Genomic DNA, 17,633 nt, shown 5'->3' with positions numbered 1-17,633 from the left:
GCCGTCAGCTTGGTCTCTGGAAGACACACTGGTGTTGAGTAACAGAAGTTAGAAATCATCGAGGCAGACGGTTATAAGGAAGGAAATCAGAATTTTATTAAAATTTAAAAAGTGTAGAAAAATGTTCTTACAGTGAGTGTAGAAAGTAAACATCACAAACCACTGGATCTTTGAAAGATTGTAAATCAGATGTTTTTTTACACTGGTCAAAAAAGAAAGAAAGATGAAGATAAGTGACGAGTCAGTCTGTGACATACCAAGAAGTACACTGCTGCAGCCAGTTGTTATATTTTCTATAAAGTTAGACTTTAAAAATGTGTGTTTAATGAAAACATGGCGGATACATTTAGGTAGTGTGCTCCAAGACATTTCGGGATCGAGTCAAGACCAAGACCAAGACCATATGAAAAATCATCTTGTGTGCAGTGGGCGTGTCGCTCACTTAGATCGTAAAACAGAGGAGGTTGTGGATGTAGCCGGGGGATAAAAATCTAATTATGAATGAATTGAAATGATTTGTTCTTTAAGAAATGGGAGTTTTCCTTCAGCAATAGCCTGTCAGTGGTGGTCTCGATTTAAAATCCAGAGTCTACCCAGACTGAGACAAGACCGAGTAAAAATGCTTTAGATTCTGAGACCTTCTGAGAAATATATCCACATTTTACATTGTGAGGAGAATCTACCCAAACATTACATTTTGTCTCCAGCTCACAGCTTGAACCTGTTTCCGGCTGACCTCACTCATTTACTGCATTCCTCTGCTGCAATTAAAATGCATTAACGGGTTACCGGGCTAATGCAGCACTGACATGACAACTAAAAGCATGTTAGTTGCTGCGCCTGCAAAAAGTAAAAATACAAATATTTGGACACAAACTGTGAGAAAACAGGGATGCAGTCTGAAACCAAAGACCCCTACTGAACTCTTTTAATCAGAATTATACATGTGAAACACTTTACATTGGTAAAAACACACCTTCATGAAATCTGTGTTTCACTGTCCTGCCAAGCATTGCGGGAAATGCTACACAGCAGCAGAAACCTCATGTTTACGGTTTTTGACTGTAAGGTTGTCAACATTTATTATTTTAATTTGACACTTTTGGATAACACAGTTTTTTTATCGATTCATTTTTTTGGCCTTTATTTTGATAGGACAGTGGATAGAGTATGACATTAGGAGAGAGAGCCGCCCACTTGGAGAACCAAGTCCTCCATACAGTACATGAGGCGTGACCTAACCACTAGGCCATCAGCTAGATCTTCAGTCATATTTTTAACTCAAAGCTGCCACGAGCAAAAGCAAGTGAGCCGTACTGAAAATGTATTGGTGCCATTTAGACCGTGTGCAGGAATATGACTGTATTCTAGACAAGATAGCACACATACTAGAGGCCTAGGACTTATATTTGAGTTGCTCTGGTATTGAAACAGGTTTTGATATTGTATTGACTTTACTAGAATCTTATCTTAGTTGAAGTTTCTGGCACCATAACAACTCTAATTGGCCTGAGGAAGTAAAAGGGGACATTGTATCTTGTATAGCAAAACTGCAGCTTGTTGCAGTTTAGGTGATGGAGGCCACAGAACTGATGCACAATTCTCAGAAATCTTGCTGCAGTCTGCAGAGAGAACTGTAGGCCTATTCAGACTTCCTGATATTTACGCCCCTGTGACATTTCGCCTTCGATATGAATGTTGAGGAGGCGTAATGGCAGGACAAAGTGACCCCCTCCCCCCCTCTGTACTGTCTTTGAGGTGTGGAGCTTTGCCGTCCATCTCACACTTCTCAATATGAATGTCTTGAGGTGTAATGACAGCGGTGATTCGTCATGACTTAGTTGCAGAATTGCACTATGAATAGGGCTAGAGACTCAGGAAGATATTTATTTTAGTACAAAGTACAAAGCTGAACAAAAAAAGGGGCGACAAAACAAAGTGAGTCTCCGGGAGCAGGCCTAAGTTATTCAGATGACGAGGAAAAGGTCCTCATTGACTCAAGATGTAATTTCTGCCAAATTTGGTTAACATATTTTTCCATTCTGACATCATGGTGTAAAATGAAAACAATCAAAATCCATGAATGTGATGAAGACTCTCTCCATGCACTGTATCGGTGAGTGTCTGTCTTTGTACAGGTGTCATGCTCAGGGGTCCAGCAGGCCTGTGATCCAGCTGTGATCCAGTTTCCTCACCCTCCTCAGTTCTCTAACCTGAGCTTTTGTCAGAGCGGGGGAATCTGCAGACTCTGTGACTCCGACTCCCACAGATGTCTGCTGCGTCAGCCTCGAGCTGCTGGTTTCCATTTCCCCCTCTGAATCTTCTTCCTCTTTCTCACTCTCCATTTCCTCCTCGGCCTGTTTGCTTTCCGCGCTGAGCCCATGAGAATTAAAAAAAGGGAAAATAAGTTAACATGACTCGGCATATTTTTTAGAGCTAAGTTGCTAAGTCACATGTGCAACGTTTAGCTCAGGGTCTTGAGTAACGTGATGCCGGAAATCCAGCAGAGATTTGTCAACTCACGCTCACTTTATGAGAACAAAAGTTATGAAGTGAGCGATGGGTCAACAATAAACGCTCATCACCCCCAACACACTGACTTGATCAATTTTAAAGGGAACAAATAACCATGACTGTGCTAATTATTATACAACTGTGCTCATTTTACAGTTTGTCTTAGCTTATTATTCAAGCCTTTTGACTCTGCAACAGAAACGTCTCTCTAGTTCTTACATGAATAAGACTGCTTATGAATTATTGACATTTTGGATTTTCAAATGTTTCAAATCCCTAAAAACATCTGACCCAAGCCCAAATGTTATCGAAGTTTATAGACGCTAATAAAAACAGAGAACTGAAATAATCTCATGAAAAAAACAAAATATTATATGAACAAAAGTCTGGTTGATGAAAAACAATTCAGAAAAAAATATATATAAATATTTCTTCGTATTCCAGGAGTTATATGAACGACGCCATTTTTGTAGTTTTTTTGTGATTTGCTGATTTTTTATTAGCAAACTGCATCATTCCAAATACAATAAAATAAAATGATGTGTTGATGATTGTATGACTGTGTGATTTTTGTTGAGTTATTTTTTTTAACTGGCTCGTCACCTGGCAGCGACTGTTTCTGTAACTAAACCACGAAGGTGCTTCCTGTTCTTATTTAAAATCCATTTTAATGGGATAATACAAACCATTCCCTGCAGACTTTTCTGAGGATTAAGAACACATTTTTGGACACTTGTATAATTTCTTAAGATGATCAAACTTTTCAGAACAAACTTCTTCGAGGACTGACCTGGTGTCTTTGACAGAGATGAGCAGAGAGCGTACAAACATGGAGCAGAGGAAAGACGTGGAGGGCAAGACGTGGGCCGGCGTCTGGAGGAGCTGAACAGGAGAAAGACACGATTAATGCACGAAAAACTAAATAAATGATCACTTGGTTTTCACTCATTTACTTGATTCTATTTTTGTGCTGACCTTAAACAACCATTAAGGTCAAGCAAACAGTGAACATCGATGCAGCTGTTCATAAACGACACAAGGTGAACCACTGACCTCTTTGATGGCGACTGAGCCCTGTGGTAAAGGTTCTCTCTCTGCAGACGGATCGCTCGGCGTGATCTGATTTTCATGTTGACGGTGTTTCCCCAGCAACAGGTAGAACGGTGTCATGGCGACGGTGTCATCAATCACAAGCTTGATAGGGGAAAAACAACAAGAGGTCAGAGTTCAATCCTCAGCACTGATGATTTCATTTGTAGAGACACAGAAAGAGGAAATTGAGAATGAAAACAAATTCTTCTTGGATCCAGAAATGCTGATTTATAGCACACGTTTGCTAATAATTCTTGTGCTAGTTGAACTTTGCGTATATAACACATTTGCCCTTCAACATGACCCTGTGTAAAAACAAGAAAACATCATGCGGATGAGGAAGTGATCTTAAGAACGAAGCAGGGATGTACTTCCAAGTCTCGTGAGTTCAGAAACAAAACGCTGTAAACATGCTCGACATGCAGCCACAGTTTGGAGTTACAGGATGAAAGCCTTGTTGTCGAGCTGTGTTTGGAGCTCAGGTGAGCTGTACCTGTTTGCTGGCTGCCATCAGTCTGTCCTCCTCTGCTTTGGTGGTGAACGTCATGAGATCCTGCAGAGAAAAGTCCACATCAACCAAGAGCATGAACACAAAGCGCTGCAAGACGCCTCTTCAAAGCTCCTGTACTTTTAGAAAGTACTACAAGGAGTACTCTCAGGGAACAATCGAGTAAAGTTCTCTTTTTCGTTGTTAGATTGATGGAGAGGTGTTTTACCATGTACTGAGTGAGGAAGTAGAGCTGGGATCTGTTTAGCCACTGGCTGCTCTCCTCACAGCTCTCCAGCATCTCCTCCCTGGGAGCGAAGACGGCGCGAGTCACCTTCCCCGAGCACACAGCCTTCTGGGAAAACAGCGGCCGAGGCTCACTGGGCTTAAACAAAAACACTGAAACACAAAAAAAACAGCAAAATTATTAGAATAGAAAAATGTATTCTAATACTTTGATAAAGGCTTAGGTCCACATTTTGATCTACTTATGTTTAATAACGTTTGATCCTATCAGGTGAATTTGACTATTTGTAATGATTTTATTTTCAATGGAGCAGCATTGTGTAAGTTTTATCAAATTGTTCCTTAAGGTAAATAAAGCTTACAGTCTGTGGCTCCAGCCTGGCAGCAGAAGGCGGCCATGTTTTCAGAGATCGGGTCAGCCAGCAGCAGGCTGACGTCCATCGAGGTGCTCCACTCCACTGCAGGAGACAGAAAACTGTATTTATGTCTGTGCACGAAATCAAAAATGAATCTGAATGGATGCGTGCAGCAGCAAACACGACTTAGTGACATGAACACCACACACGCAGCCTTACATGAGCAGGTGAGGAGGTTCCAGCAGCAGAGCAGGTCGTTGGCCGTCGTTCCCAGCAGATACTTGGAGCAGCTTAATCGGCCAAAACAAAGATTCCTGGTGGAGGGAAAAAAAACTTTTCTTTTCCAGTGAAAATTCCCAAGTTCACCCCTTCACTGCACGCATATTTCACAGGATTAGCCTTTGAGGAGTTTTCCGCTTTGGGGGGCTTCAAATGGGAACACGCAAGCAGGGTCCGAACACCCACCAAGAAGCAAACACCCGGAAAATTAACGTCTGGCTTATGACCCAATTAGAGCCACCTTATTTTTTATGTCGAAACTTCAAAATGCTGCCACTAGCGATGACATTTCTCCACGTTATCAGCCGTCTGCATGCAGGCCAAAATGTAACAAACTTTTTTTAAGTTTCATGTGTCTGGAGTTAATGAGGCTGGAGGGCGAGCAGTTGACCCCGATATACACATCCATAGGTGGTAGTTATGTAAGAGGCATCGGGCAGCTGTCAAAACAACAAAACCATTCATGTCCAACAGTTTCCCTACTTTTTACTTTGAAGTGTTTTAAGGGAAAATGTCCTTCAGATCCCAAAACACACAGGAAGCGCCCACTCATGTAAAGAGGCTGTCTGAGTAAGAGCGAGTTATTGGAGAGAAGCAGACTCCTTTAGTCTCACTTATGTGTGTGTCTTTGACCTTCAAAGGTCTGAAATAAAAATGGGCCATCAGGGCCTTCTTTCAGATTTTTCCCTTATTGTGATTTTTATTTCATAAACTATTTTTGAACTCTTTACAACCTGAGCTAAAATGTAATGCGAGTCAATTAACCATAATTAGTCATAAAAGACTTTAAAACGGTTGCTTAATTAACACACAAAATTAGTTGAACCCAAACAATTATTTATTACTAAAAATAAATGATGAATCCTAAAAAACCTAAAATGTCCTAAAAACTTTTTTCACCGATGTAAAAGTTTTAGTTTTTGAGGATTTCTCTTTTAAAAATGGTAGATGGACTTGAGCTTGTATAGTTCTTTTCTAGTCGTATGAGTGACGACTCAAAGTGATTTTACACCGCAGATCAGACCTAAACATTCAAACCCTGGTGGCAGAGGCTGCCATTCACACACATTCATACGCCGCCGACGAAGCAACGGGAGCAACTTGGTGTTAAGTGTCTTGCCCGAGGACACATCGGACATGTAGCTGCAGGAGCTGGTGATCAAACCCCCAACCTTCTGGTTGACAGACAACAGATTCTAGTCTTTCTGTTTGATCAGTAGTAGAAACACTAATTTCTATCATATCTATAAATGCTTTGTAATGCTATGATATTTGCAACCCAAACCGAAGTGTTACTTCTGTGTTACAAGTTAAGCTCTACTTATTCTGTTTGTATGAAATCAATTTAGAACAGCTCCACGTAAACAACAAGGTCCTCCAGGGAGCTCATGGATAATTGTCACCAAATTTTAAATGTTATAAATAACAAAGAAAAAATCTAGACCATAACTCAAAAGGTGTAATTCTTTACTTACTGTTGCAAAAAAAAAAATTCTAGTTATTTAAAAAAAATAAAAACTAGATCATTTTAAAGAGAGTAATGAGAGATGATCTGATATTCGAGCCCGACGATTAATCGGCCAGCCAATTATATCGGCCGATATTAGCTTATCAAGTGACTATCGGTACCGGCTAATTTTATCGCAGTTATGCGCCCATATTACGAGAAGTTTTCACAAGTCAAAAAGCATTTTATTTGAGCTTCATTGTATTACACTAGCAGTTCTCTGTCACCAGCAGAAGACGCTATATGGATTACAACAAACATCATCACTCTCCAGAGTGTAAGGCAGTGATGCACGTAAATTAGCAGTTATTTTCAAGTCGAGTGATCATCTTGTCTTAATCATAAGTCTTTCCCACGAGTGTTTGATAACTGCATTTGAGGGATTAATGCGAAAAATGTGAGAATCTATATCTATCTATCTCTACAGATCAAACAGAGATCTAATAAAGTTATCAGCCAATATTTCGGTATCTGATTTTTTCTCTCCCCAATATGGATATTGGTATCAGCTCCAAATATCCCATGTCGGTCGGGCCCTACTTGTTACTATGCCCTTCCTGATTTAGATTCCTGACCTGTTCGGTTGATAATCCCATTCCCCTGTGAAGAAAATATAATCTTGTTATTTAACAGCTGTTAGGCCTTTAATCCTGACCAACAATAGTAACACTAGTGTGGTCACTTAAAACTGACGCCTTGCATACCGTGCAAAATATCTGTTAACAAAACATCATGGGATAGGTGCATAGATAAAGGTACTCACTGATATACAGTATGAATCAAAATGTTCAGTAAGAATCATTTTTTTCTAATTCTGGTATCTGTATAAATGCCAATCTCTGGATTAAATTAACACTCAACATGTTTAGATAACTTGTAGCATGAGAAGGCAAAAGAAAGAAAGTCTCAAGCTTTTACTGTTTATACTGAAGTCCAACAGAAAGTGGGTCATGCAAACAGTTATTGTAGGAGGTTTGGTTTCAAAGATTTTAAATCTGTATCTCAGCTCACTTACAATGCTAGTCAGCTCTTTATGTTTTTCTATAAAACTATGCTCAAAGCTGACTCAGTGATCTTTGATTTTCTCAGAAAAGTGTTACAGAAACTGACAACAGTAGTTTCATGTCCTCAGTGACCCTGTGGGCCCCGTGTTCGGAGAGAGGGGACATCAGCCAACTTTTCTGAGACCGGAGCGGCATTGCGAAACTGTAAGCTGTCCCGTGTGTTCAGCTGGCTGACAGGCTGTACTTCTTTTTCTCAGGCTGTTACACCTCCTGTCTGCTGTGAGAAACAACGCTGTTGCCAGAGCGCTGAAAAGAAGGTTTTTTTAACCATTTAACGACGTCCGCTGCAGAGGAGTCGCGACAGCAACAGATTGTTGCTCAGTGAATCTGCATGTGAAAGGCATTATGCATTCATTATTGGATCACTGTTACTTTCAGGACTTTATTTGGGATGTGAGTCCCAGTGTTCCCCATCTGCAGTAACTTTGATGAACATCTGAAAGCTCAACATCAAACATTTATTTAATGAAGCTGCAGTCAACAAAACGTTTCTACATTACGATCATTTTTTTAGCCAAGGTTTGGATGCTACTTTAGCTTATTTTAAAATGTATTTCATCTCAACTTAGTACGGGTCTCACAACCTCAGAATTTTAAACTTCCATACGAATCTGGATACCCATACCTGTTTTGTTACCATGGCAACAAAAATAGAAGTTCTAGGCAGCCAGTTTAAGGTACATGTTTTTAGTTACCAAATATTGCAGCTGAACTCCTGCACTCTCTCTAAACTGCACAAATATGTTGGCAACATTTCAGTACCGATTATGTGGTTATGAGTAGGAGACCGAATATTTTTGTCCTAATTCCACTGAAAACATGAATTCTGCTTTCCAGAGCAGGTGTTAAAATAATCTTTATGGCCCTGTGTCCACCTAGCGTTTTGCTCCCGGCAGAAAAGCGCTGGCTGTGCGCTCAGGAGTGTTTGCATGAAGCTTTTGTGCGCTTAGGAGAAAATCGCTGCACGTTTGTCCTGTCTCTATGACAACAGCCGCTGTATGAACGACACTGCTCCAATGTTTTTTACTGTATGTTTCTTTATTTGAGATCGATTTTACTCCAGCAGACACGGAGCAAAGAGGATGTGGGTAAAACACACATCTGTGAAAACAATCTGTAAAACTACATCTTTTCCAAATTATACATTTGGAAAAGAGCGCCGGTGACATCAACAGCGCCTTTCTGAAAAGTTGAAAGATTTTCAACTAGAGCGTTGCAAAAAAAAAAAAAAAGTGCAGCGCTCAGCATCTTTTCTTCCGAGCGCAATGCTGAGTGCTGCACATTTTCTCCAGGCGGCCACTTTCTACTGCGAGTGCTCTACTCATTGAAAAACAATGAAAATAAGACGCTGCCGCTCAGAAAAAAACACTAGGTGGACACAGGGCCTATCGTAGTATGAATTTTTTTAAAACGCATGAAAACATTTTTGCCCTGTCCTTTAAAAGGGGCAGAACTTTCTCCCTCATCTCACCACATTCAATACGTGGACAGGACAATGAGTCAGGAAACAACTATTTAAAGAGCCTGGTCCAAGCAGGTAAAGATCATTTATACACTCAATGCTGAAAACAAGTTAATTCAGCAGTAAAGGTTTACACTGAGCCGTGTGCATGAGTAGGTAGGTTAGTGCTTGTTTCTGCTCTCACCTGATGGCTCCTGGAGGCTGGGACAGAGTCGTGAGGAGCTCCCAGGAGGCCGGGCTCCACACGGTCACCACCTCCTGGAAACTGACGGCCAACAGAGACCCGTCAGCGGAGAAACAGCAGCACTGGGGCACCATGCTGTGATAGGCTCCGACGAAATCACACATCCAGGATGGCCCTTCATCTGCTGACATGATCAGGAGAAAATAAGAGAGGGAGACGGACACAGAGAGAGAGTTGGATTAGGGAGATTCAGATATTTTTGCCTCAGATCGACTATTTGAGCCGATGTTTTTTGAAGTAATAATGTTAGAGGCTGGTACCGGAGAAACAACATCATCTCACTGATGTCTCTGGTCAAAAAATGTGAATATTCATTCTTGTTATTAAAAAGTCATAGCAATCAACATGGAAAGAATGACATGTCATAATAGTTTTTGGCTCGATCAGCCTGCCAAACCTTCTTCTTTGTTTAAAAAGAAGAAGAAGATGACTTGCAAAAATCTAAACATTGATCTTATGATGGATTTTACTGAGAACAAAAATGAAAGGATGTTCCTTTTTTTAGCTCAACAATACAAAATAAAAGCCTGTCGTTTCCTGTGGACTTCGGTGAATCCTTTATTGTCCTTGGATGTAACAATGTAACAGTGATACACTTTAATCATGATATACTGCTAATACTGCTTCATCTACTGATTTCAAACAGCAGATGCAAAATGCATAGAGCTCCCTCTGCTGGTTAAAAAAGAAAACGAGTAGTGCCATATACCGGTATGGTTGTCAAATTGATTTAAATTGTCCGTATTTGTCTTGATTTTTATTTGTATACATGTATTATGCATCAGTGTTGGAAAATAAGGAAAAGGTTAAAAACGCAAATCCTGTAATTAAGATGAATAAAACAGCTCTTCCACAAGGTGTATCTTTTCAAGAGGACGGAAAAGTCAAATCTTACAACAATCGAGAAGAACACAGTCTGAAAAGACTGCTGTAGAAATGACCACAGCACAGCCACACTTGAGTCAGAATGCAGTTTACCTTCTGTGTGGGCCGCTGCAGCGAGCTGCCAGGCTTTGAAGTGTCCATCTTTGCTGGTGGAGACCAGCACGGTGGTCTGACTTTCGTCTGCGTGGCATAAGCACATGTCTGTAATCCGGTCCTCGTGGGGGGCTGAGATGGTTGTGTTCAGCACAAAACTGCAGGTGATACAGTCGGCATGTTAAAAAAACGATGATAACTGAACTTTACTGTTTTAGTATTTTTTTTAAACACAGCTCGAAAGGACGAAGCAGTGGTGTGGTTTTACTTTTGATACATGATTTTTCCGTGCTGCTAGTTAAACATTACACAGACATCTGTACCTCTGTGTTTGTTCATCAAAAGCCCACAGCTTCAGATTCAGCTCCAGCTCAGTGTCTTTCTGCTTTCTCTCTTCCACTGTTGCCAACCAGCTGCCCGAGGCATCGAAGGCCGCATTGACCACCTCAAACTGCTGCAGACCCAACTCATGAATGAACTCCTGCTGCACGATGTCCAACTGCACAAAATACAGAAACAAACCAAGGTGTTGTTCCAAAGTAATTAAAGGTGAATTTATAACCTATTGTTAGAATTTTGAGGGTCTAAATGACTTCAAACATTTTAGTATCAATTCAGCCAACTGAGGTGCTACATGGCTGCAACATATTCCTTTAATACATCCTGTCAAAGTACATCCACTAAAAGAGCTTCTTTTCACCACTGGACAGGCTGAGATATCTATCCTCGGGGTGTGACAACAATTTGAGAGGGATCCCCCTTTTGTACCTCTGACGACGGTACAAAGGGGGGGTGGGGGGGTCACTTCGTCCCCCCCATTCAGACTGAAGGGGAAACCTCACAGGGGTGTAAATACCGCGGCTTGAAACAGCGGTGTGAATAGGGCTGATGTTGTCAGAAACTTGGAGCAACAATCTGAGGCTGCGTTCACACTGCACGCCTTAATTCTCAGATCAGATTATTTTGTTTGGCTGTTCACATTGCTTTTTAAATATGACCTGAATCAGACTCCAGTGGGAATCCTCAAATAGAAGTGGCCAAAATCTGATTTCAAAAGATCACAGTTAATAAAAAAAAATCTGATCTGAGTCACATAGAAGAAAACAATCTGATTCAGGTCACTTTTGGCTGCAGTGTGAACACAGCCTTAGACTGTCTTTGATATAAAATTCATATTTTTATAGAGTTACTGTGCAGGTGCAGAGCGAGTACTAAAGTAACAGAAAATAACCACAAACGTCCTTGGTCTGGCTTACGGGTGATGCATTTCAATAAGCTTACGTTGTAGAGCAGTTTGTCTCTCTGGAGCGAGTAAAACTGCAGGTGTCCTGGTTTTCCATTCAGCACCAGGGATTTACTGCGAGGGTCCACCATCAGGTCTGTCTTCACATTTTCTCCTGCAGCGGGGCAAAGAAGAGGGACTTTTAGGTCTTACACAAAGATGAGCGTTTAACACAAGAGACAGAGAAGGACAAACACTGTACACATTTTTTTCTCTGTAAAGATGAAAAATCCTGAAGCCTCACTGAAATCAAAATTCCACCGTGTAACAGAATGCGAGGTTTATCTGGTTGAATCAGACATTTAAAAACATCCTGACACTTGAATAATGTCGTAATCTTCCCTTTAAAGCCAGATTGTTTTCCAGGAACTGTGAGCCTTATTTATAAAGATATGTTGATCATTTATGAGCCCGCACAGCATGTTTATGATCAATGTACGTGCTCTGCCAATCCAGTGTGTACTCACCTTTGACCAGACCCTGGATCACAGCTGAGACTTTAACACAGCTCTGGATGATCGTGATCTCTGAAACAGGAAGCAGCACAAATCACACATCAGTTACCAAACGTACATTTAAGATTTATACTAAAATCTGTGAAACAAACGACAACATTGTAAACAGTCTGCACCTGTACAGTCACACTTTATAAGATTTATGCTGATGTAGGTCCCTAATTAGGAAAGACCAGCAGGTGAATCTGTGTCCGTCGGGAAGATGAGACTCTGTAGTCGGGGACTTCAGAGCAATATAACAGTGAAAGTCATGCAGAGTAGGTAACATCACCATCTCAAATTTTAAGGTGAAACTCGGTTATGCTCGCCCCTTTAAGCGTCACATTCAAGGACACAGGTGTGAGTTTATCTGTTAGGTTTAAAATAAAGAGTTGGACTCATCGGTCAATGCTGAAGCTACTCATCCCTCTGAGTGTAGAAAGTTTACAAACAGCCTGTTGCATCATTTAAAACGTGTTAAAGCTCCTCACTGTTGTCGCTGTGGGAGGTGCAGAAGAGCTCTCCATCAGGTGAGACAGAGATGTGTGTGATGGCGGCGCCCAGACGGGGCAGGAAGTCTTTCTGACTCTCTTGATTGTATCTCCACTGGACGAGCACCGACTCGATGCCTCCGCTCAACAGGTTTGTGCCTGAGAAACAAACAAAAAGCAGAAAAGGATGGTTAAAAGAATTATTTTTAAGAATGAACATAATTGTTCATTCTTGTAAGAATTTTTTAACTGGGATAAAACATATTCCTCGTGCCAAAGATCTTAAAACATATTAACATAAAATGGATTAAACTCAAGAGAATCATGGAGGTTTGTTGTCATTCCTCCGGAGCATGTGAGTTAGAAAAGGAGAAAAATGTGATCCTATAAACTATGTGCAATAAAAGACTAAATATAAAAACTTAGGTAACACTTTAAATTAGGTCACAATATTCATTAACTTACTTATTAGCATACTGGCTGATTAATAGTCATTATAGTGTAAGTGTTACCAAAACAGGGATTAATAATGTATGAATCTGAAGTAGAATGAGAGAGAGAGGAAGACAGATAACATTAAACATTATAAACAGAATCAAAAGAGGTGAGTGAATGCATGTACCTTCAGGGGTGAAGCACAACGAGCTGACAGCGTTGTGGTGCCAGTGCAGCGTGGTGTACGTGTACTCCTTCTGATGGTTGAAGTTTCTCCTGAAATGATCAACAACGACTTAAGAAATTAAAGTGTCTCACTCCCGCTAACGAGTCACACTCACCTTCTTCATAAACACACATTTCAGAGAACAAAATGGGAAAATTAAGGGATAGTGATGACGGATAGAGTAAGAAGAGAAGAGGTGAAAAATGTTGCATTAGTGAGGAGTGCATGTTCAAAATGATCAAAACTCTGGATGTTGTGGTATTTTCCTCATGATGTGTCGTCACCGAGCTGCACTCACCATAAGCGAATCTTGCCGTCTTCATGTCCAGTGGCGATGCAGTCATCTTTTGGGTGACAAGAAATGCACATGAACGTGTTCTTTCCTCCTTTCTTGTTGTCTTCTTTGAGGGAAAACCTGTTGAAAGCACACACAAGGACAGACAGAATGTTTTGAATAAAGCAGATGTGGGTTTGTGAACATCAACTTTGTAAAGCAAAGCTGCAAAAGTGACAACGTCCTTCTTGATCTAAACCACATTTTGTTTGTAAAAAAAACAAACAAAAAGTACAGGGTTGTTTTTTATTCTGAAACGCTACTCTGTGAATGGCCGATCTGTGATTTTACACCAGAATCTGAACATTGTGAAGTTGTTATCTTTCATTCATTACACACAATCTCCACTCATGTCAGCTGCAGCATCTCACCTGTAAGCCTTCTGCTTCTTAAAAAAGAAGACCTCCAGCAGCAAACCTGAAGCTGAAGCGATATATTCCCCCTGTGAGAGAGAGATAACATTTCTTATCAACACAAACGACTCAGATTCAGTACCTAAATGTTGCCAATGTTTCTCTGCAATTGAGACCGTGTGCAGGAGTTTGCCTGCAGTTTTTGAGGATTGAAAACGAGAAATTACCCGATATGGATCACCTAGGATGTCTATTTGTGTTGTGTTAAAATTCTGGTATCATGAAAACTCCACCTGAATCATTTCATATTTTAACTCAAGTTTATTCCTCTGAGCTGAACAAGCTTAAAATATAAATGTTGGGATGTAAAAGTTCAAGGTGGCGTATTGGTCACTATGTACCCCTCTGCCGAAGTCGATGGCCGCTGGGTTGGAGCTGACGTTGCTGAGCACAGCAGAAAGCTCTCGGGCCTCCACCAGCTGATCTCCACTCTGTGGCAGATGTACTGCAACCAGCTGGAACGACTCTGCACAAACACACACAAACAAAATCAAACATCAGCCTATCACACAGTATCCCCCAGTGACCTTTTACCCAGATTCCACATCACTCATACTAGAAGACATATTGTGAAACACTGGCGCCCCCTAGTGGAAGTATCTGACAAACAGACACTCGAATAAAGAGAAATGAGCCTCCCTGATCGGACATGCAGACATTGATTATTATGTTACACAGACTGCTCACATTTCCACGAGGACTTCTCACATGTGAGTAATTCAAATAGGATAATATCACAAACATTAATACAGAGGACTTCATAATGATAAACAGGTCTTGTTCTGGTAGATTCAGGTGAGAAATCTTCAGAAATGTTTGCCTTCATTTCTAATAACAGACTGCAGTAAGCTCTATAATCCATTAGCATGCTAACAAGCGCTCTGATTTGAGTTAGGTTCCAGTTCAACAGATTTCTATTATCTCATGTAGCTGAAAAGTCAAGTGCCTTGCTGAGGTTTTAGTAGTGTTGTAGTATTCAAAATCGATCTTGGACCACTTTTTTGAAGGTCTCAGTCTCATCGAAAGCATTTTGTGTCTGTCTTGTCTTTGTCTCAGACTGGGCGGACTCTGGATTTTAAATCAAGTACGGTCAATACCACCATTGACAGACTATTTTTACAGGTCATTACTGTGATTAGAAGGACAAATGACTCTTTCTTTAAGAAGGAAATAACTTCAATTCATTAATTATTTTATTTTTATCCCCATTAGTCTTTTTTTTAATGGTCTCGGCCTCTGGGCACTCTGGTCTTGGGTATGCAAAAACACCACAATTTCCCAGTTAGATCTACCGTTATATATCTATTGATCTGAAAGATGAACATTAAGGGGTTACTTGACTGATTATTAGATTTGTCGACTTTTATCAGGGATGCCGTGTTTAAATTATTCACCGTCATCAGTTGCTGATACCGCTTTGACCTCAAACCAAAAGCAACATCCACTCAGAGAAAAGCCTCCACGCTTACCTGTTCTTTTGTCAGATACCGTGGCTGTAACAACAAAGATGACTCCTTCATGTTTTGCAGAAGCGTGGATGGAGTAGATCGGGTATCCAATGACGTAAGTCTAGAAGAGATCACACAGCTGTCACACATCATGACTACCGGATATGAGAGAATCACAACCCAGACATCCTTCTCAACATAACTAATCGATGAATGAAATCAATCTCTAAAATAAGGGAAGCATTAGATGAATGACACCGACTGCAATTGCTGAATTAAAAACACAAAAACCAAGCTGTACCTTAATTAGGATGCCGTCTGTGAAGTCCCAAAGTCTGACGGTGCCATCTGCTGAGCACGAGTAGACCTGCAACAAAAAAAAGACTCCCTCAGTCAGGTCTGTGGAGTCTTTTAAGTCAGACCTCAAAACACACTTCTACATGTTGGCTTTTGAGTCCTAGTTAGGTTGCTTATATTTATTTCTCACGTATTTCTATCAAATTATCATATAATATAATTGTCTACTTATATTATTAGTGTTCTCTGTGAGCATTTGTGTATGGGCATACATGTATGTGTGAGATTTTGTCTTGTTTTTATAATGCTCTATAGTTTCATGTACAGCAGTTTTGGTACTTTTTGATACTATAGATCAGAGGTCTCCAACAGGTAGCTCGGGAGCTACTGGTAGCTTGCGGGCAGGTTTTCTGTAGCTCGCCTATAGGTTGACCGACTGTGTTAAAAATACAAATCTGATGACGGTAAATGCACCTCTTCCCACTATTCATATAAACAAGTATTAAGTACTAATGTTTTCTTAGACATTGATGTGAATTTAAGATTATTGATAAGCATTGGCTTATTGCAATTTCACACATGTACAAACAGCAGCTTCATTCAGCTGAGCTATGTAAATAAATGCAAGTGATTTGATGCAAGTAGCTCTTGGTCACTTTCATGTTTTGAAAGTAGCTCTCAGATGAAAAAAGGTTGGAGACCCCTGATCTACAGATCATTAAAGTGACAGATTGTATCGTTTTAAAACATGTGAGTGTAAACATTATGGCAACCATGTTTAAAAGTTTGAGTGAACAGTCAACATGTGAATAATAATAACAATAAAAGTTCATTAATTTAGGTTGTGCACTGATAAGTCAAGTCAATGGCGCATTTCAGAGGTTTTATTTGACTGAGCTGGAGCTACAGTCTTTCTTTGTAACAAAGTGTGTGATGAGTACCTGCAGGTGGTTGGAGGGTTTGAGCAGCACACCTGTCACCAGGTCGGTGTGTCCTCGCAGGTCGTGGATGCACTCCTCAGTGGAGGAGCTGAACACCTTCACACACTCACCTGAGGCACACAGCAGGAACCTGCACAGACACAAACCACGTTTATCACGTTTATCACAGCAGAATCACCCTTCAAGGACCGACTAACTCCACTGGTTGGATATTTATTGTGTTGGTTCATTTTCCGTCACAGAACAGGTGTCTCAAAGATGAGAACATCTCGTGGTGAATCTTTGTAAACAGCAGCAGAAGTATCAACAGCAGCAGCAGCAGCTAATGCTAACAGCTAGCACCGGTTTTAGCATTTTAACAAATAAAGCTCATAAGACAGCGCAAAACTCTCTCCAGCTAATTCTAAACATTAACGGGATTTAAAGGCACACTAACCTTGAATCGCTGGTTATGACAGGCTCTCTGAAGTTTATTTTACTCCCTCCACGGTGAACCACGCGGATGTCCCCGTGTTCAACCATGTTTTCACCGGGTTCAACTCTGACCCACGCTGCCGCTTCTTCTTCGTGGGTTTGTTCACCGGTTTGTTATGACGCTTTACCGCCACCTGGTGGTCTGGAGTGTATCAGTCACTGATAAAAAAGCTATCAGTGTACATGTAAATGTACAGTTTTACCAATTTTTACCAAATTTTTCTTATTTATAACAAAGACCAATACAAATTGTAAACATTATAATTGTAGACGAATATATCACTGTTATTGAGACATGCTAAACACACACAGGCTGAAATACATGCACAAACAAGATCCTATATGGACATGCACTAATGGAGAGATGGCAGAGGCTGCACATGAAAGAGTGCCAGAACAGTTTCTGTGTCCAGTGCCTTGCTCAAGGGTACCTCGGCAGTGCTCAGTAAGTGAACTGGCACCTCTCCAGCTACCAGGCCAACTTCAAGACTTGGTCCACACCGGTGCACCTTCCCCTTTGCAGGAGGCTTTCCAAGTGAAGTAAAACATTTAGTTTTTTTTATTTGAAT

General features: G+C 40.7%; 1 protein-coding gene across 2 annotated transcripts; it reads right to left on the bottom strand.

Moving 5' to 3' along the window:
* Positions 1–71: 71 nt before the first annotated feature.
* wdr75 (WD repeat domain 75) lies at positions 72–17,155 on the bottom strand. Of its 2 annotated transcripts, none has more exons than XM_061053917.1 (21): positions 17,027–17,155; positions 16,591–16,720; positions 15,654–15,719; positions 15,374–15,473; positions 14,246–14,370; positions 13,863–13,933; positions 13,456–13,572; positions 13,119–13,207; positions 12,497–12,655; positions 11,979–12,038; positions 11,511–11,626; positions 10,553–10,728; positions 10,230–10,387; positions 9,192–9,375; positions 4,915–5,009; positions 4,702–4,797; positions 4,323–4,492; positions 4,100–4,159; positions 3,568–3,708; positions 3,305–3,396; positions 72–2,373 (listed from the first exon to the last, which is right to left on the bottom strand). In XM_061053917.1, the coding sequence occupies exons 1-21, from the start codon at positions 17,110–17,112 to the stop codon at positions 2,148–2,150; spliced, it is 2,517 nt and encodes an 838-aa protein (XP_060909900.1). In that variant the 5' UTR covers positions 17,113–17,155; the 3' UTR covers positions 72–2,147. The 2 variants fall into 2 exon arrangements, with proteins under 2 accessions (XP_060909900.1, XP_060909902.1); XM_061053919.1 differs by having other exon boundaries at positions 9,192–9,372.
* Between the last annotated feature and the right edge of the window lie 478 nt (positions 17,156–17,633).

The sequence above is a fragment of the Labrus mixtus genome, chromosome 13 (assembly GCF_963584025.1).
Source record: "Labrus mixtus chromosome 13, fLabMix1.1, whole genome shotgun sequence".
NCBI lineage: Eukaryota > Metazoa > Chordata > Actinopteri > Labriformes > Labridae > Labrus > Labrus mixtus.
Note: the sequence above shows the minus strand (reverse complement) of the source record. Positions and strands in the feature narration are given on the sequence as shown.